This window comes from Pongo pygmaeus, chromosome 10, assembly GCF_028885625.2.
Source record: "Pongo pygmaeus isolate AG05252 chromosome 10, NHGRI_mPonPyg2-v2.0_pri, whole genome shotgun sequence".
Classification (NCBI taxonomy): Eukaryota; Metazoa; Chordata; class Mammalia; order Primates; family Hominidae; genus Pongo; species Pongo pygmaeus.
Window position 1 is genome coordinate 4805499 of NC_072383.2, and position 21202 is coordinate 4826700.

At 43.3% G+C, this 21202-nt stretch overlaps 1 protein-coding gene across 4 annotated transcripts in view; it reads left to right on the plus strand.

Annotated features, from left to right (window-relative positions):
* Positions 1 to 21202, plus strand: part of GALNT8 (polypeptide N-acetylgalactosaminyltransferase 8) — an 87987-nt gene that overhangs the window by 49107 nt on the left and 17678 nt on the right. The window contains exon 11 of one of the 4 annotated variants that reach the window (XM_054444715.2): positions 7010 to 12228. The exons of 1 other annotated variant lie outside the window; for it this stretch is intronic. In XM_054444715.2, the coding sequence (XP_054300690.1) occupies positions 7010 to 7162 (153 nt within the window). In that variant the 3' untranslated portion in view covers positions 7163 to 12228. Of the gene's footprint in view, positions 1 to 7009; positions 12229 to 16286; positions 16421 to 21202 lie in introns of those variants that run through there. 2 more of the 4 variants (XM_054444716.1, XM_054444717.2) reach the window with 2 other exon arrangements.

The window sequence follows — 21202 nt, forward strand, 5'->3', positions numbered from 1 at the left end:
CTACTGACAGAAAAGAGATTTGGGTTGGCTGTGAGATCTGGAAGGCAGGACATCCAGGGAAATTCTGCCAACCATTCTAACATACAGGCTGGGTCCATTTCTATGGCTACTATGTCAAGAACCACAAAAATTGCAAAGGGAGATGATCATGTAATTTCTGGTGTGTTACCTAATATTGCAGTCTCGGCTCACTGCAATCTCCGCCTCCCAGGTCCTGGTTCAAGCAATTCTCCTGCCTCAGCCTCCCGAGTAGCTGGGATTACAGGCATGTGCCATCATGCCCAGTTAATTTTTGTGTTGTTGGTAGAGACGGGATTTCACCATGTTGGTCAGGCTGGTCTTGAATTCCTGACTTCATGATCTGCCCAACTCAGCCTCCCAAAGCGCTGGGATTACAGGCGTGAGCCACTGCGCTCGGCAAGTTACATGTTTTTTAAAGGATAGGTATATGAAAGGTTCAGATTTGATTTGCTAATGTTTTAGGAGAATTACTTCTTGTGGCCCCATGTAGGGAAAAGATTGGAAACAGGGAACTGGGTATGAAACACTGAGTCTCTTGACTAAGGCAGGGGTGGTTAAGGAGAAGAAATATTGGAGTCTGTTGTAGCTGAACAGTTGAGAGTTTGGGCACAAGTCCTAGCTCAGTATAGCAATTTCCTTACCCTCTCTGAAGCTCAGTTTCCTCATTATAAAATGATGGAGATGATAATATCTTCTGTATGCGACTTTTGGGAGGATTCAATGAGGTAGTGTGTGTAAAGCATTTCACATGGTGCCTGGAGCAGAAGAGTGTTCAGTACGCATTAGCCATTGTGATCCATTTATTATTAATGATTATCAGAGGGTGTGGAATACTAGGCCAAAATCTGACAGAGGCTAATATAGAAGCTCTGCCTTTAACTTCAACATCAAATGACGAAGGACAGGGTGGAGGAATCTGGCAGAATTCATGTGACGACGACTTGAGGGTCTTGGCTGACAACAGTCTATGGGGAATTTATAATGGATGGGGTTACTCCAAACGCTTCTGCACTCTTGGACCAATTTGTTAGGAAGGGGCAGTGCCTCCTGGAGGGAGCTACTGCTCTGTCTGTGACTGTGTCTCTGAATGCGGTACTATGCTTGGTTCAGGTGCCACATGGACAATCTAGTTCAACAGTTTCTAACTTTTCAAAGTTTATGACCCCTTTGAGAATTCATTGATAGCTATGGAGTCTCTCTCCAGGAAAACATACATATGAACCTATGTGCAAGATTTGCTTCCAGTTTCAGAGGTTTTCTGCATCCTAGATTAAGCTTCCCTCAACTAGACAATATTGATTAGAAGGAGGAGGATAATGTCTTCTCAGTCTCTGATGTCTCACTTTAAGCTCCAATTCTATGGAACTACATGTAATTCAATGAAAATCCAGGTTCCTTCTGACCTTAGGCCTTTCTGCAGGTATTATTCCCTCCCCTCCTACTTCTTCACCAGGCCAACTACAAAGTGTTCCCCTGGACTTAGACATCATCTCACTTGGGAAGCTTTCCGTGACCCCAGAGGAGTCAGTTGGGTGGTTCCTCTAGGTGCTCTCAGGGGCACTTTTGTAGCCCTGGTCTCACCATCTCTTGCAATTGTCTGCTCACTTGCTTCTTTTTATCATTTGGCTGTGAGCTGGAGGGCAGGGCCTGGGGTTTGCTGTTTTTTCTCTAGCATCGGGCACAACCCCTAGAACATGGCAGGCACTCAACAAATGGTTGCAGAGAAAATGGAAGATTGGCAGGCCTGGAGATATTAACTTGAAAGGCTTGTTAGGCTTATGGATAGAGAAAAGTTGATGGCTGTCTTTGTGAGGAAGAGGGAGCAGATTTGTTTAATGTCGCAGGAGGGCAGAACTGAGACCCACAGATAAAGATTAAGGAGGCAGATTTTGACTTAATGTAGGAGCAAGGGGAGGACTTACTAAGGCCTTACAGCTTCAGGTTTCCTACAGAAGAATAGGCTGCTGAGCATAGTGGTGAGTTCTCCATCAATGGCAGTCACCAAGCACAGCATGTCTGAGCATCTGGCAAGCCTAGGGTGCTAAATATGAGTTATTGATGTCCTTAATCATACCTTTTTTGTTCGTGTGAAGAAAACTACAACAAGTTTACTTTGTTTTAAAAAATTAATATTCACTGTATTCAAGTTATAAATTAAAACATTTAATGAGATAGTGTGTGTAAAGCATTTAGCATGGTACTCGGTGCAAAGGAGTGTTCAAAGAATCATGGTTTTTCTTTAAGCTTTTAAGTTCGGCTTACAAATTTTATTATTTTATCTATAAGCCTAACAAGTTTTGACAATCCCCTTTAAAGAAGATTTTTTAATTTAATAAATTTAATTCCATTAAACATGATGAGCTGTATTTACAAATTTAATATGTTAAATTTCCTTTCTTAAGAACTTCAATTACCTGACTTTAAATTTTTCAATTCTTAAGTTCTCTTAAATGCTTCAGAAGTGTTTATAAAGTCAGTAAAATTTCACCATCGAGTCACCAGTTTAATTACTCAAATACACATTTTAAAATTACTATCACAAGATTAATCTGTAAGATGCCAATTTTCTTAGATACAAGCACTTAAAAATAGTAAATATACACAGAATCTTTGGCAAGTACTATGTATTTGATTCCCTTAATAGCTATAGTTTATCCTAAACCTCGTAAGAATTAAAGATACAATGTATTCTAAAGAAATAATATTTTTAGATAAAATTTTATTCTCATTTTTTCATATCTTTTTTTTTCTGTTTTTTCTTTTCATGATAACAGCCTACCGTTACTAAATAAATAATTATGCATTCCAAACATTTTCAAGGTTGCCTTGCCAAGAAAATTTTGGATGATCGCCTTCTCAGCTGACTGAGGCTACTGACAGAAAAGAGATTTGGGTTGGCTGTGAGATCTGGAAGGCAGAACAACCAGGGAAATTCTGCCAACCATTCTAACATACAGGCTGGGTCCATTTCTATGGCCACTATGTCAAGAACCACAGAAATTGCAAAGGGAGGTGATCATGTAATTTCTGGTGTGTTACCTAATATTAAGTTCGTGTTGAGTGGGTTCACTCCATCTAATCCTTTTCCATCCATCTTACCTCTTAGGTCTACAATTCTTTCGGATAGAAAAATGATACTTGATTGAATGTTGGGCTCTTCTGGTTCTCACTTTACTTTGTAGACACAACTTACAAATTAATTTACTAAAAAGTCACCAAAGAAATTTTCCAAAATTGAGAGGGAGATGAGACTAGATCATCCCTTCGTTTTCTTTGATTCCATGATTCTGTGCTTTGGGTGTACCAGAGGAGGCTATGACCCTTGTGACGCACAAGAGAGCCAGAGTTGGGGCGGGGACCCAGTTCAAGAAGAGAAGGGCTAGTCAGACACATGGACTTTGAGGAGCACAGCATTAAGATAGTGATGCCACTGAAATAAGGGGGCATTTGGAGAAGGTCATCCGTCTTCGGGGTGAAGCAACAGCTCACAATACAAAGAGGGTCTCTGTGAGGAGTAGTGAGGAATAGTGAGGAGGAGGAGAGCACTCGTGGTGAGGGGTTGGAAGTGTGGGGAAAGAGGAAGTGGGGACGGAGTGCTCCCACACACTGCTGGTGAGCATGGAGACTGGCACCGCTCCAGAAGCAACTTGCCCACGTGTAGGAAAACCAGACACTCCTCAGAACCCAAACTAACTACAATCCTTTTTAAGGCACTGATTCTTTTTTAGGACAATATCTTTACTTAAAGAATAGTACAGAACATAGGCCAGGATTAATGTAGAAAATATCTTAATACTTATCACAGTGAAACACAAGGAAAAATTAAATGTCCAACAGTAGGGTAGGTTTTGCTCATCTCTTGAACTGAATATTATATAGCCATTCAAATGATGTTCTGAAGAAATCTATTTCAAAAAGTTAATAAAATTGGAAAAGATGTATATAGAATGTTAAATTTATATAAAGAAGCAAGATGTAAAGACCACATATACAATGTTATCTTGTTATGAGTGCTTTTATATACTTTATATATAAAATATTTTAAAATATATTTTTTATAAATACACTTCTAGTCAATCATCCCCTTCCCTGAAAGCCATCAGCGATCCTGAGGATATGACCTCATGGATGATCTCAGAGGAGCTGCTGCATGCCCGCCTCACCTGCCAGCAGCCCATGTGCCCTGAGCCCTGACCATTTATTTTAAAGTATTTTATGTATTTTTAAAATATATTTTCCAAGTTAAAAAAGAAGCATCTATTACTTTTGTAAAAGTGAAAAAGAAAAACAAAAATCCTTTTAAAAACTCTGACAGGCAGCACCCCAAAATAAAAACCAAAATGGCCAGGCGCGGTGGCTCATGCCTATAACCCCAGCACTTTGGGAGGCCGAGGTGGGCAGACCACGAACTGAGGTCAGGAGTTTGAGACCAGCCTGGCCAACATGGTGAAATCCTGTCTCTACTAAAAATACAAAAATTAGCTGGTCGTGGTGGTGGGCGCCTGTAATCCCAACCACCTGGGAGGCTGAGGCAGGAGAATTACCTGAACCTGGGAGGCGGAGGTTGCAATGAGCCAAGATCATGCCACTGCACTCTATCCTGGGCAACAGAGCGAGACTCTTGTCTCAGAAGGAAAAAAAAAAGCAAAAACAAAACCAACAAACAACAACAAAAAAAACCCAAAACAAAAATGTGTTAAGATCCAGATGAACACAATTTGAAAGAAACTAGAGGATGTGTGGAACACTGTCAAAGCTCATGTCACGTGGAAGTTGAGTGGAAATAGAAAACAGACCACTGACTTTGTCTAAAAGGTCCCAGTAAATTATAATAACCAAGAGTTATTGAATACATTTTTGCACCATGCATTGGGTTAAACATTATCTCATTTAGTTCTTATAAAACGTAAGTCTCATAACAGAAGTATGCTCACTAGCTCTATCTCACCCATGAAGTAACTGGGGCACTGAGGAGTCCAATTATTTGCTGAGGGCTACACAGTGAAGTAAATGCCCAGCACTCAAACACGGAATCTTAAACACTGTGTGCTATTGCCTCGTTGCTTGGGAATTTGATTCTGAAAGGGAGAGAAAAACTGAATGTTTGTTGAAAGGGATAGTAGAGTTAAGATCTGGGTTTATTTTGTCCTTCTAATATTGTGACATTTGGACATGTTTAAAGGCAGTAGAAAAGGAATCTGCAAAGAGGGAGAAATAAAAGATGGATGTTAGGAGGGGTGTTTCTCTAGCGTCGAGGATGGCCGGGGCTCAGGGAACAGAGTGGGGCTGCTGGCGGGTGAGGCGGGCATGGGGCTGCTCCTTTGAGATCATCTGTGAGGCCGTGTCCTCAGGATTGCTGATGGCTTGCAGGGGACGGGAAGGTTGAATAGAAGTGTGGTGTTCTTGACATTTAGTTAAAGTGAGTGCCAGGTGGGGGCTGACAGACAAAGCATGCTGAGGAGGCCTGGAAGAGGAACCCTGAGGAGTAAGCCGAGCTCTGGGGCCAGCCTGCTGTGGGCAGGTTTTTGAGCCAGGCCTGCTCAGTTGGCAGACCCTGTCCACAAGCGCTCTGTGGTCTGGAAGCAAAGAGAGAGGAGTGGTGGCGGTGGTGGAGGAGAAGTTCTAGAATCTGAAGAGTTGCCCTGAATGGCCAATGCTGGCTGGGTGCCCAGAGGAGGAAAGGGTGGTTGGGGCTGGGGGGAGTCCAGCGACAGGCAAATTTTGGGGGAGCAAGGGCTGTTGGAGGCAGTTTTTGATTGGAAGAGATGAGAGGCAGGGAGGTGATGGTGAGAGAGGAAGCAGAAATTTGGAGATATTACAGCTGCAGTCAGTCCCACTTGGTGTTCAAGAACTTGGTGGCAGTTTGTCTGAAGGGGAACAGTGAGGTCAGGGTTTCTCACTAGCCATCAGGATGAATGTTATGCACCCTGAGGATGATAGCAGAGTGCAGGGCATAAAAAGGAAAGAGCCTGACCCAGGAAGTAATGTAGATCATGTGAGTCCTGCAAAGGGTGGAGAGGGACGTGGGAGAGAGAGTGCCGGGAGCAGAGGGCAGGGCCAGGAGCAGAGGGCAGGACCAGGAGAGATAGTAGTTTGGACAGATGGCAGGAGTGTCAGTTGCTGAGATATGAAGATAAGGGGGAAGAAGCTCAGGGAGGTTGTGGGAATCACATAGGATCAAAGAGAAGGATGGCCCTTCCTTTCTCTTCTCCTATTAGAATGGGGGAGTGGCAGAGATGAACTAAGATTTGTTGCATGTTTCATGTGACAGGCCCAAGATGGTCCATCAATATTAACCCTAATTTTAACCTCAATATTAACTCTAAACCCATTTTATAGATGAGACTGCCATTGAGACTTGGAGAGATTAGGTAATTTGCCCAAGCCCACACGGTTCGTATGTGGTAGAGCAAGGATTCAACCCTGACTTTGTAGCACTAAAGCCTATCATGTTCCCAGTTATAAACCTTGGCGAAGTCTCCTCAACAGGAGAGGCAGGAAGCTGCCTCAGAGGCTGAGATTCCTGAATGTAGCTCCTGCTCCAGGCCCACAACACAGTTTCCCTGAAGAGGGAGAGAAGCACAAGGTGAAGGTGACCCTGATGGGTCTCATGGGGTCAGGGGTGAGGACGTGGAGAGGAGGGCCAAGTTGAGAAGGCCCACGGTTCTCACAGATGCCTTCGTTCCATGGTAGTCAGTACTGACCCAACGCTTCCATCTCAGGAGAGGCTGAGGGCATCACACGAAGCCAGCACAACATTGGCTGGTTGGTCATGGGGCTGGTTGGTCAGTTGGCCATGGGGCTGGTAGAGGAAGCACGGGGTGATTTCATCCTACATTCTGCTTCCCTTTCTCCCCTGGATGACTTGTGGAGCATTGAGGGGTCCCTCAAGAATGTGGCTGAGCACAGCAGGGAGAGCAGGGCTAGAAGAGATGATGAATTACTGAGGCATTTCAGGCACCGTGGCTCTGTCTCTCTTCCCCTCCAGGGAGGAGCTGTCATAAACAGGGATACCAAGCGGTGTCTGGAGATGAAGAAGGATCTTTCGGGTAGCCACGTGCTTGTGCTCCAGACCTGTACCACGCAAGTGTGGGAAATCCAGCACACCGTCAGAGACTGGGGTCAAACCAACAGCCAGTGATCCTCAGACGGCACTGGATCTGGGTCATCAATTCCTGCAAGTGGAGTGGCTTCTACCCCTAACACTCCCAGCTTCTTTCTCAATGAGAAAGAAAGCATGTGTATGTCTGTTTATGGCGACTTCAGGTGGGGCCTATGCGTGTGCCGGGGTGTCTCTGTTGGAGAGAGGAGAGGAAACTCTGATGCCTCGTCCCCAGCTTCCCTGGGAAGGTCGTGATATATATCAAATGCCATTCTTGGAAACTCCTTGAAATAACCAGCATCTTTTGGCTGTTACGTGGGGAGAGAAGGAGGAGGATGGAAGTTTATCTTTGACTTCTGCCCACGATGTTTAGCCTTCCTTCCCGACAGCTACTGTCGCCATCTGCCCCACACCTCCTCCCCAGCTCATCTGCTTGGGGACTCCCCAGGCTGCCAGGGGCCATTCCACGTGAGACGCTGGGCCCTTCTCAGGCCGGCAGCGTGACAGCTCTTCAGGTAGCACTAATTCTCCCTCCTGCCTGGACTGTCCCGAGAGATGCAGAAAATAGATAAGTGACTTTTAAACATTCCTCCATTCAACCTCCCATGGCAGTTTTATTTGGATTATCAATCTCTCCCACACCAAAGAGATTCTGGAGGCTGAGGGGAGGAGAGAAGGCACCTCGACTCATCACAGCTGTCCAAGGGACAGTGTGTTGAGAAGGGTAAGAAAATCCAGGGCCATCGGAGCCTTTCTCTTAGTAGGTCATAACATTTAATGACTTAATTACCTATTCCCTCCTCCTACTCTTGCAAATTATGGAGAAGATGAGGCTTGAATCAGAGGGGCACTGCTTGTTGGAGGCAAAGAAGAGATTGCAGGCAAAATCTTAAAACCAGGGATTCTATGGCTGTCCACTGGATAAATATTTTCTGCTAGTTGGTGAGTTGGGAAGATACATCTCAGCCTGCCAATTTTTGGCAAGGTCTTGGAGGTTGGTGGGACGGGGCACGTGGTGGGAGAGTAGGTAGGATGGTTCTGTGTGTGTGGTGTGTTGTGGAATTACCCTTCAAGCACGTGCTCCCAAAACCCCTTCTTCAGAGGGCCGCTTTTCTCTCTTAGTCCCATGTCAGGGCTGCCTGGAAGTGATTTGGAGAATCATTAGGTTTTCTTTAGGCATTAGGCAAGCAGGACAGTGATAATTTGGTACAGGATTTAATCAGTTGAAACTTATAAAAATGAACTTTTAAAAGTGTACAGGTTATAAATAGACAGCTTGATTAAAATTTCACTATGAACGCTGCCATATCAAGAACTAAAACTACTGCAGATACGATTTTATTACGAAAAAATAAAGGGACAAGATGAATGTTAAGCAAATGCATAACTTCTAGCTTCTGCCTGGCAAATTGAAGGGAAAATGCAATTCATAGCAAAGTTTTGAAAAAGTATGTACCCAATAGAAAGTTGGATAAAAGACACAATACCCTTAAACATATGAAAAGATGTTTAACCTCATTCGTAGTTAGAGAAATGCAAATTAAAACTGTATTGAGATACTTTTCACTTAAATTGGTAAAAATTAAAAAGTAGGACAGCACATTCTTTTGGAAGGGCTGTGGGAAACAGGCAATCTTATACATAAGGCAAACTGGGGATATTTAGCAATATCTAAAGAAACTGTATGTACATTTTCTATTTGTGCCAGTAATTCCACCTCTAGAGATTTACCTTAAAAATAAGAAAATACTTACTCACAAAGTGACTCTTTGCAGTATTCATTGTAACTGAGAAATGTTGAAAAAAGAAAAGATGTGGCTGAACATCAGAGAATAATTGAATACCTCCATATAATGGAGTACTATGCAGCTATGATAAAGAACAAGGACTCTTTCTCTGAACTGATATGGGGTGATTTCCAGTACCTTTTGTTAAGTGGGAAAAGAAAAATAGTATCTATACTATATACCTTTTAGGTAAGAAATAAGGGGAAAATATACCTGCATCTGTTCATTTCTGCAAAGTAAAACATAAGAAGAATAAATAAGAAAATAATGAGATTGGTTACAATAGGTGGTGGTGGTTGGAAATAGGGCAGAAAAAATTGGGAATAGGAATGGGATAGAAGGGATGTAGGGAGAGTGACATTTCTCTAACTGTATATTTTCTATAGTTTTGACTTCTAGAACCGTGTTATGTTTCAAATGCTTAAAATATAAATATATAAAATCAATAAAGATAGAAACCCAAAATGGAGTATAAACAAAAATAAGTGAACCTAACTATATCTCCATATTGTAAATGAACACATACACACTCACTCATGCACACACACATTGATCACACCTAACATGCAGCATGCAGATCTTGTTTCTAAATATTTTCCAGTGAAAGGAATTACAAGCCTTTGGAGAAATAGCTAATTTTAGGGCTGGGGCTGGGATATCTTTCTATTTTAGAAAGTTATAAACTGCTCAAAAAATTATGGGGACCTGTCACAAACCACAATGGTCAGGTTGAAGGGGCTTCCACTGGCCAAATCTGGGACAATTTGAGTATTAAAATAAATAACGGTAATTTTAACTGAGTGATTGGCGTTAACATCATCAGTTGTCGGACAAACGGATATCATGGGCCTCCTGATATAATGCAAGAAGAACACAATATCACTTCTATGGTTTTCCTGCCAAAATACAGAACCTGAACCTATAATCTTGAGGAAACATCAATCAAACCCAAATTGAGGGAAGTTCTTCAAAAGAAATGGTCTGTATGCTTCAAAAATGTCAACTCATGGAAGACAAAGACTGAGGAAGTGTTCCAGATTCAAGGAGACTAATGAGATAACTAAATGTAATGTGTGATCCTGGATTAGATCCTAGACCTGAGGGCTTTTTCCCCCTTTGATTGTAAAGGACAGCAGTAGACAATAGGTGAAAGTTGAAGAAGGTTTGTTGATTAGATAATAGTATTGTATCCTGATTTTGATCATTGTACTCTGGCTATATAATAGAATGTTCTTTATTTTACAAAATAGTAACTGGATGGAGTTGAGGTGAAGGGACATTATCTCTGAGATTTTATATAGATAGATGATGGATGGATGAATGGATGGAGCAGTAGACAGATTCGATGGAGGAGTGGATGGATGGAGATTGATAGATAGATAGATAGATAGATAGACAGACAGATGGAACTGGGAATGATCAAGCAAATGTGGAAAAGTGAATCTGGATGAACAGTAAAAGGTTTGTTTACAAGAATTCTTCGTACTATGTTTGCAACTTTTCTGTACATCTGGAATTGTTTAAAAATAAAAAAAAAATTAAACAAACTCAATGCCTATCTAGATAGACACTAAAAATCTCTTCCCTTTTAACTGCAATGATAAGCAATAGCAGCTTAATTCAAGTTTGGTGTACTTTATTCTTTGAGGGAAATCTGTGATTCTCTCACACTTACAGTGAGGATACAAAAGGCCGCTTAGGCTCCCCAGCTTCCCAGAGGTCCTGAGCTTCCGCCAGCAGCTCTGTTCTCGAGGGTAGCCTGCTAGTTATGACAAAGAAAGTATTGGTTTGCTTCCTTGGCCCTAAAACCACCTATTCATTCCTTGTCCTAAGATGTACATGGAATTATGCGTATCTGGTCACTGTCTACTTCCAGCCTTCATTGGCAAGGACATGTGAAGGTTGTCTCAGCGGCTGTCTTCAGTCCACTCAGGAAGCTGTTCCCTTGGCAACCAAGTTAATTATTTATTGACCCTCTCTCTCTGATTTTTGGGAACATTGGAGCTCTACTATAAGTCAGTATTACCTTGTAAATAACAGTTAATATGACAAGTAAACTAGTCGATGACCCTGGAGTATGGAAGGTCACCAAAACTCCAACAGAGAAGTCTGTGTTTGATTCTAGGAGTTGGATATCTGGAACTGTGGACCCATCATTCATTCCCTTTCTTTGGCTCAGAAAGTGAAAATCCCTGGGGCATCTTGCAAATGGCCATTTTCTCCCCATCCCACATTACCTCTCAATTTCCAGATGGCCATACCCAATTTATCCCCTTATGGGAATAAGCCACGCTAGGGCAGCCTTGAAGAACCACAGTTTACTGTTACAAAATGCTCTTCTCTTGTTGACCTTAAAGTAACAGGCTTGTTCCTCTTGTCATTCCACCTATCCAAAAGTAAAATTACAAGGCAGCTTTGCTTGTTCTTCTCCCTACAACGCCAAACTTCAAACAGAAATCCCAGGAATGCAGCTTAGATCTGTCCCGCTCTTTATTGCAGCCTCTACTTCCCTAGGATTCTGGCACTTTTCCAAAGGGAGCAGGGCCTGGAGACTCAGGGGTCGCTGCCATCATGTGCCTGGTTGTTTCTCTTCTCCAGGCCCTAAGCGTCACCTACACGAGGCTTGAGCATCCCAATTCTCTCTTCAGAGGGAGCAACTTCCTCATCTGTGTAAGACCTAAAGGGTACAGAGCTGTGAGCCATGCCATAATGCATTGACATTCTAGAATTTTAAAGTTAATCTCTTACAGAGTTCCCTCATTTTACATGTAATACATTTTAACAATAGGAAATGTCCTTTTAGCTAATTTTCCAAATTTAAAGAAATATGTGAAGTCCTTTTATAAAGATTAAATGAAATAGAGTGGGGTCTGTAATGTCAGGTTGAGTTAATTATCACTAGGATTAAAGGATAAAATCGACTGCTCATGACTTAAAGTTATAATTTTAACAAACACAATTTTTTCCCACAAACATTTTATGTCTGAAGATTCCAAATCTACCATCTCGTTGGAACTATAAAAACCAAATCTGTCAATATCACCAGAAAGCTCTTTGGCTTCCGTAGCAAAAAACAAAACAAAACAAAACAAAACAAAAAAACTAGGAAGAAAATCAACTTTATATAACAAAATAAGAAGTAGGTATAGTTTTAACTTTAACTAATGAAACCAGATATGTCAACATTCCCTAATGTTAGTATTTTCCTTCTCTGTCTTACAAGTCACAAAGACTAAGTCAGGACTTGTCCTTTCAAAGTAAGTTGTCAACCTTCTTTCACTCTTTGAAGGTTCTTCATTAACTGCTGAGTGAGGCTGGTTGTTCTGCTTCCAGGGCATTTTCTAGCTGAGACTAAATTGATGAAAACGGGCTTGTGCTTTACTGTTGTCACAAGGACTTTGTCCTGGAGCCCCTGAGTCCCAGCTATTCCCCCCTCATCAAGCTCTCTACTCTGCTTTCCAGAGAGCCTGCTTGTGGGCCTTCCTGATGGGTCTGCAGCGGATCTTGACCAGGTTTTCCATATGGGAATCCTTTCCTAGCATTGCTCAGGAAATTCTGGTTTTTCCAAATCCCAAATTCATAGAAAAATCAGTTGAAAAATAGGAAAAACAGAAAAGAGCTTTATAATTCTCCTGTGAGAATTAAAGTTTTGCAAGTGACATAGAGCTGTTACTGGTTTGATGAAACCATTGGTGTCCAATGGAACGCAAGAGCAGAAAACAGACACAGTCCAAGACTAAGGTTGATATTTTCGAAAACCAGGACAGGAGTGCAAAGAAAAAAAAAAAGCAATCATGATCTAATCAGTTTAACATCCTTATATGTAGCAATAGCCATGTTATAAATGTATTTGTGATTTGTCTGCTTGTAATTTTGAGTAATTGTTGCAAATAAAATACATATTAGTATTTTTTATGCATGGTATATTTTATGCAAATATTCATACAAATCTTATGAAGGATATTTAAGAAATATCAAGTTTTGGAAGCAAAATATGTTCTTAAACTGGCAGTTTCAACCTGTGATTCTATCTATGCTGCTAGCCTTACTAGGGTACCTGAATGTTACATTATCTGAATATACACAATAATGTTTGCTGGAAAGTCCCAGAGTTTGAATATTTGCTACAGACCATAGTTTTTATAAATGTTATTGAACTTAATATTTCTTATTTATGAAATAACTTTTAGATATCTAAAACAATGAGTAAAGAGTATAATTAATTTTAGAAATACTTAAAGAGTAACTTATGATTTGGAAAATTCCTGAAAGTTTTGACTTTTTTACTCCTGAGCCCCAAAGATACTATCTGTTGGGAATTGTTGAAAATCCTACCCTAACATTTCTTAAACCTACCAGGCGGTCTCCTTCAATTTACTGCTCTGGGTTCACCATTAAACAATCAGACATGAATCTTCCAGGTATTTTTTAAATAAAAATATGGTGCTTTTAGGTATTTTAATAAAAAATGGAAAACATTTCTTAATAAACCAAGTGTTTCAAAATGCTTTTGAAACAATTAGTTTCCCCACAGCCTTTGTGACCTTCTCATGCCTGTGTGTGTATGTGCGGTGCTTGGCTGTGAGAGGCAGGGCTGGGTAGACAGCAGCCCAGGCGCAGTGTGTGTATGTGCGGTGCTTGGCTGTGAGAGGCAGGGCTGGGTAGACAGCAGCCCAGGCGCAGTGTGTGTATGTGCGGTGCTTGGCTGTGAGAGGCAGGGCTGGGTAGACAGCAGCCCAGGCGCAGTGTCTAGTGGGCCCTCACTGGGTCACAGTCACCACAGTGACAATCTCCAACAATCAGTCCAGTGACTTTATAATCTTCAAGAGCTTCTCTCCAGGGCAGGAGAGTTCTGTTAAAGATGGAGTTCACTCAAGATGGAGTGGAGCAACATGTACCTCCCAGCTTCCTCTGATCCCTGGGGAAAGGGGAAAATCTAAGAATGCAGATTGCAGCAACAATGACAACAAAAGGAATCCAAGAGTAGCTCCAACTCTAGCATCATAACCTGTGGAACCCCTTTCTTCCTGGAGCCCCCAACCCCAACCTTTATCATGGGGTCCCTTCCCTGTCCACTGGAACTCTTTGCCTAGAGTTTGGTCCCAGATACGGGATAGGTGCCATGTATCCTGTGGTGCAGATTTTGTCGGCACAAATGCTCTGTTGTGCTCTGCTTTTAAAACCTGGGGCTCTGTCAGTTTCATATGGGCTGCTCTTGTCCAGCTGGAGCCAGACACTAGGTCACACACAAAAGAGAGGGCTGGAACTCTGGTCCTGGGCAGACTGCTGTCCTGGGGACTGGCTACCTGCCTGGCCTTGTTTGCCTTCCTGGCCTAGAACGCTCACTCCTGAGTTCCCCAGCATGGCATAGGGAACAGTGGAGGTGGACTGAGGGGGCAGGAAAGCACTGGCTTGGGGCCACAGGGGTGGCAACTGCAAAGACAGTTCGGGGGATGAAGGACACTATGGGATGGATGTGGCTGGAGGTGCAGCTGCCACAGGGTCAGTGGACAGCAGGGCTTACGAGCGAGGAAAGGGATGGGGTAGGCGGGAGCCACACTTGCCTCCAGTAGCCGCTGCAGTGGGCTCAGGGGCCCTGGACAGCCATGGGAACCTCTGGCGATGGAAGGATCAGTGTAAACATGTCTGTAGCTAAGCCTGGGGATTGGCAGGGCAGCGGTGGCTGAGTGAGGCAGGAAAAGAGCCTGTGGCTGCTGCTACTCTCATTCTCCTCCCTGCAGCAGGGTTCCGGAGGCTCTCCTTGCCTCTGCTCACTCTCACAGGGGAGGGCTTTTGTGTGCAGGATGCACCTAACTCCTGCGGAGCCGGCCCTGGCTGCCCACTGATCTGTGGGCTGATCTGCTTGTGTGCATCTTTCTGTTCAGTCAGAGGGAAGCAACAGGGGGTCTTTACTCAGAAATACTTTGCCCAGGGGACCTTTATTCATGGACAGACAATTTTCCATATAGGGTTCTTCTTTGGAGCCTACCCCAGCTCTTAGGATCTTGAGAAGAGCTCTGTCAGGAGAGTCAGATTCCCACCTATGGGATTCCCCCTCTCTTCCTTGAACCCTTTGGGAACAGGGAGGATTCCTTACAACTCTGATAAGAAACACCCTAAAAATTACTGACGGCATCTCATCTACCTCACCCCTACTAGTCTGAACTCCCTGTAGCCAAGTTCTCTTAAAAAGAGAGGGAGAGGTGGTGGGGTGGAGGTAGGGGTGGGATTTGGTGATTGAGGCAAGGTCTAGAGCCGGGCAGAAGCACATCCGCTGATGCTGTCCAGTGCTGCCCTGCAAGTGACAGTCGGTGGCAAACACAGCAGATCCGTGGCCATCTGAGGTTTTCCAAACATCTTGTTTGTGCACAGAGGAGTTTGGAAAAATAACAGCAATTCAGGGCCACTTCCACCCAAAAGGCAAGGAAGGGAGGTTCTTCAGAGAGCAGCCAAAATGCCTGTGGCAGGGTGGCTGAGGTTGGGCAAATAGACCTGCTGGCCAGTTGCTCCCTGAAAGCAATGTGGTACAACAAACAGGTCCCTGTTCTGCAATCCAGCTCGCCTTTGGCCCTGGTGTGGAGTGGTCTGGCAAATCCAGGGACAGACAGACTTTACCTCAGACGTGCTTTGGGAAAGCACACCCAGCCGAGTTCTTGGCAGCATTCTGCCTGTCTCCACTCCATCCTTAGGGTCTCTTGGCTCCAGACAGGATCAAAGGTCCCCATGTCTCCTGGCCAGAGGCCTCAGAGAGAGACGTTTGTGGGTGTCTTTTCATTACGGACTCCTGGTTACTGGAATTTGAAAATCTGGCTGTGAACGCTGATTCCAGGCCAACTGTTGGCACTCATGTTATAAGAAGGACGAGCTTCTACCCCCCCACACCCCTTTTTAAGTCAAAGATGGAAAAACTCCATTTGGCAGTTCTTTTCCCTGAAATAGCAACAAGAAGAGAGACAAACATCCCAAGTTTAAAAAAAGAAAACTTTATAGAGAAACAGAGATTCTCTTATAACGTTATTCTAATCAGTAATACCTTTAACTCTGTCATCAGACCCCTGATATTTGTGTTTATAAATGAGCCTCTAGACTGGGTGTGCAAGTCAGTTCTAAAGCCACAGCTGGGATTTTTTTTTTTCAAGTGTGGTAAAAGACACATAGCCAGATAGAAAGTTTAATTAAACCCACAAGTCAGACAATACGAAAGACCAAGGTAAATACGCTCTCCACAGATGTGGCTTTGGAGACAGGAAAGAGGCATCTTTGCTTGCCTGGAGGCTAGGTGTTCTCCCTCCTGTCTGGAGGGGACCTTGTGGTGGTGTTTGTCCTTGGAAAGTAGGCGTCCTCACACAAGGAGCATCCTGTTTACTCTCTTTCAGACACGGAGTCACCTGCCTCCTACTACCAGGGTCAAAGAAAAGAGAAAAAAAAAGACGCTGTGAACTCCTTTCTGTTGTCTTTCGAGACTTTATAGCTGCAGGATGCCTGGCTTAAATATACCAAAGTTCTGCCGATTTAGTCGTGCTTCCTTTGAATTTTATGGGTTTCTTTCTTTTTTTCCCTTCTTCCCACCTACAGTCCTAATTTTCATTCTTTCTCATCTCACACTTGGCAGAATCAAGTTGAACGATACATAAAAGAAAGCAGGACCCCTGGGAATCAAGGATGGGGCTGGAAGGGGTGGCAGGAGATGTGGAGAAGGCTCCCATTGAGGGGGTTTAAGGAGGTGAGTGAAAAGTGGACACTGCCTGTTCGAGAGGCCTGAGCTGTTCCAGGGATGTGGCTATGAGCAAATAGAGATGTGGAACTGGGAGCAAAGGGAGCCCAAAATGAATTTGCCTGGATGGAATGAAAGAGCAAAGAAGACAGAGGGTGAATCCTGGGACAGAGACCCTGTGGGGCATACAGGTAAACACAGCAGCCAGTGGAAGTGTTTTCTATTCTGCCTTCTCCCTAAGGAGTGCGTAGAGAAATGAATGAATATTACTTGTTTTATTTCTCACTGTAAAAGTAACCCCACATTCATTGTATTGTAGAAATTTCCAAAACACATAAACACAAAATAAATAAGTAAAACCATGTGTAATCTTACTGTTTGGATGTAATAATACTAAATTTTGTTCACTTTCATATTTTGTATTTGAACCTATGTGTCTGAACATATTTATATATTTCATGAAATTAGGACCATCCTTTATATATGCAGTTATAGCTTTTTTTTTTCTTTTTTGAGAAGGAGTCTCGCTCTGTGGCCCAGGCTGGAGTGCAGTGGCGTGATCTCAGCTCATTGCAAGCTCTGCCTCCCAGGTTCACGCCATTCTCCTGCCTCAGCCTCCGGAATAGCTGGGACTACAGGCGCCAGCCACCACGCCCGGCTAATTTTTTGTATTTTTTTGGTAGAGACGGGGTTTCACCATGTTAGCCAGGATAGTCTTGATCTCCTGACCTCGTGATCTGCCCGCCTCAGCCTCCCAAAGTGCTGGGACCATAGGCGTGAGCGACCGCGCCCGGCCTTTTTTTTTTTTTTTTTGAGACAAGGTCTCAGTCTGCCACCCTGGGTGGAGTGCAGTGACACAATCGTAGCTCACTGGCTCACTGTAACCTCAAACTCCTGCCTCAGCCTCCTGAGTAGCTGGGACTGCAGACATGTGCCGCCACATTCAGCTAATTTTTTTATTTTTTTAATTTTTGTAGAGGCAGGGTCTTGCTGTGTTGCCCAGGCTGATCTCAAACTTCTGGCCTCAAGCAATTTTCCCACCCTGGCCTTCCAAAGTGCTGGGATTACAGGCATGACTCATGCCCAGTCTGATTTTTCAATTTAGTATTTTCTTTTTTAGAAATCCAGCGTTATTCACTAGTCCATATTTATGGATATAGACAAGTTACCTGCCGAAAGATAAAAGTTTCTAGTACGGAATTTAGAGGATAACTCTGCAGAGCAATGGTGTGGGTGAATATCTTTTAGGCCGGGTTCTGTGTGGAGCAGAGCTTGCCCTCAGCTTCTCAGCACAGCAGAGGGATCAGCTGATCTGATAAAGAAGGTAGATGGAAGCATAATATGCTTTGAAAGAAACAGAAAAACATACCTTTCAATCACTTTCATTAAAACATATCTTTCTTTGCTGGGCATGGTGGCTCACGCCTGTAGTCCCAGCACTTTGGGAGGCTGAAGCCAGTGGATTGCTTGAGCCCAGCAGTTCAAGACCAACCTGGGCAACATGATAAGACCCTGCCTTTAAAAAAATAAAAAATAAACATAACTTTATCTTAGATGATAAAGTAATAAATATTTATTGAAGAAAAATCACTACTAATCCCTTTTTCCTATGTTACTGGATGGAAAGTCTTGATTGTGAGTTTTTCAGGTTCTTGGTACATTGAGCAAAGAATTGAACAAAATGCACAAACAAAGCACCAAAAGAACGAAGCAATGAAAGAAGCAACAAAAGCACAGATTTATTGAAGTGAAAGTACACTCCACAGAGTGGGAGCAGTCTCAAGAAAGTGGCTCAAGAGCCCCGATTACAATGTTGTTTAGGGTTTTTATTAAGTTAAAGGATTTGGGTAACACCCCAGGTACCCTTAGAGGCTTCCAATTGGTTACACCCTATGAAAGATTGGCCCCTGACCAATCAGAGGCTGAAGTGGAGACTTCTGCCTTGATATCACAGGAGTGAGGATGTGGCCTGTATGTTGCCTAATCTTGCTTAGAACTGGCTGCACCTGCTGTTCTTTTGCTTATGCCTTAACCCTTGGTTACCCTAATTCCCTATTCTCCGGCCTCACCTGGTACCATGATGTGAAAATTCTCTTGTTATTTGATTTTCCCTCTCTGGATCTTACATTGATTTATTCAACAAATATTTATTTTTTAATTACCATGTATTAATCACTGTTCAGGAGAATTTTAAAAAATAGGTGAGATTATCCCCTGCCTCAAGAAATAGGCAGTACAATGGGAATCAGGTGGCCACACACACTAGCTATGACACCTGTAATGACTACTACCGTAGAGATTGCATCAAGGGCTGAGGATGTGCGGTTGTGTGAAGACTATGGCTTCAAAACAAAGGTAGTTTCCTCTCTCCGTGTGTTGATTCTTTCATCTGTGTAATGACATCTGTGTAATGACAAGAGTGACTTCTGGATTTAGCATGCTCTAAGTCTCATTCCCTTGTCTTCTGTAGATTTGTCACTGGGAAGCTCTTTTCCATATGTAGTGAGTTCTGGTTTCCTGGGACAGCCTGATCTGGAGCCCACACAGGATGGTTGCCTTCAGAGGCCCCTGTTGCTGTCACGTGGAAAGTGGCCTACTTCAGCATTTCCCTATGCTTGTGTTTGTCAAGAGACACACCTGCTCAGCCACCTGTTCAAGTTACAGTTCTTTCCTACATTTCCCTGCCTCCCTCTTTCAATGCTTTCTAATATCTTTTAGTTTCAGGTCATTACCTGCTGCACCCCTCTAGACTCCAGATTTCCTGGAAGGATAGACCTCAAGGTCAGGATTTGTTCTGATACAGCTCTGTATCCCTCCAGGCCCTAGCACAGCTGTCTGCACATAGATGTCCAATTAATGTGGATGAATGACTAGTGGTTTTCTCTTCTGAAACTTCTTGGCATGCAGGGCTGACATCTTTCTGGAAGGCCTAGGAGAGAATTTGTGTTGTTTTATTTTGTTTGCTCTTGCCTTTTCCTGCCTATAGAGGCTGCCTGCCTTTCTGTGCTTGCGGCCTTCTTCCATCTTTAAAGTCAGTAGTGGCTTGTCAAATCTTTCTTACATGTCATCATTCTGACACTGACTGTTTGGCCTCCCTTTTCCATCTTTTATGAATTACTGTGAGTACATTGCAGCCATCTGGATAATCCAGGGTCATCTCCCTGTCTTAAGATCAGCAGGTCAGCAACCTTAATTCCCTTTTTACATTTAACACAATCTAGTTCCAGGGAGTAATATATGGACATTTTTGGGAGAGCCTATTACCTATCACATTGCCAAGTAATTTTTCTTCAGGATTCTGTTTATTCAACCATCTAGCCACAAACCCATATAGCATTTATTGAGCTCCTACTGTGTTCCATGTGCTTTTGAAGTGCTGGGATATGAAGGATGCACAGTACCTAGTCCGGTAGGAGGCGAGAATGAACAATTGCAATGCGTTTGACCAGCAATATAATGTAGATGTGCAGAGGAGACCATGGGGTTACTGAGGAGGGGCATCAATTCCAGACCAGAGAATGGGATGGCACCTGACCTCATCTTTATGGAGGCTGGGACTGGGGATGGAGGGCTATGCAGAGGGAGCAGTATTTGCAAAGACCTGGATAGCATGGTGTGCTGTGGGACTTAAGATAGTTCAAATTGCTGCAGCATAATGTACTCTTTTCACACTCTACCTCTGCCCTCCTTAAGAAGGAGTTGAAACTCGATAGGTAAGAGTAGAAGATCATGATTAACCTTGTTTGCAAGTTAAGGAGGTGGATTTTATGCTATAGCCACTGGGAAATGACAAGGATTTCTAACAGAGGAGTGATGGTGGGCTAGTGTGCTGGCTGCGCATAATGGCTTTCCAAAGATTCTTTATTGCATTTTCATGACTTTCTTCCTGCCAGAAGAGATACTCAGTCTACCTTTTTCTAATGTGAACACACTATACCCATTTTTTACCCTTGCTGCCAATCTCCCTAAGCCTGTATTGCCCCTGTTGGCTAAGGCTGCTTTGAGGTCCTTCAGGGTGACTTTGCAGCATCTCTTCCCATATTATGTCCAGGATCTGGCCCTGATTACCTCCCTGCTTTAGGTCTCTTTTCCCCCAGGGCCATCTTCATTAAGGTACTAATTAGGACAGCCTCAATGAACTGCAAATGCATTTGTATAAAATGACTGCGTGTCTCAGCAGATTTTTTGCTTCCTTGAAAGCAATAGCAGAAGCAGTTATGAAACAGCTGTGGTATGGTGACAAAAGCAATGGTTTTAGCCAGAAAATCTGGCTGTGAATCCCAGCTCTGCCATTTAATAGCTATTTGACCTTAGGGGCAGTCATAGAAATTCTTTGAGTCTCAATTTCATAGTCTATAGAATGGGGGTTGTAATAGTCAGGGTACGCTGACTATTGCAACCAAAATTTTAAGAGTTTAACAAAATAAAAATGCATGTCTTGCTGATGTGACAATACAAGGTGAGTGCCCCTGGTCAGGTGGCTCTTCTGCATAGCTCTTCTCCAACTATGGCTCAGGGACTTGGGGTCCCTCCACCTGTGACTCTCTCAACCCCTCACCCGACACAGTCCCCAGAGCC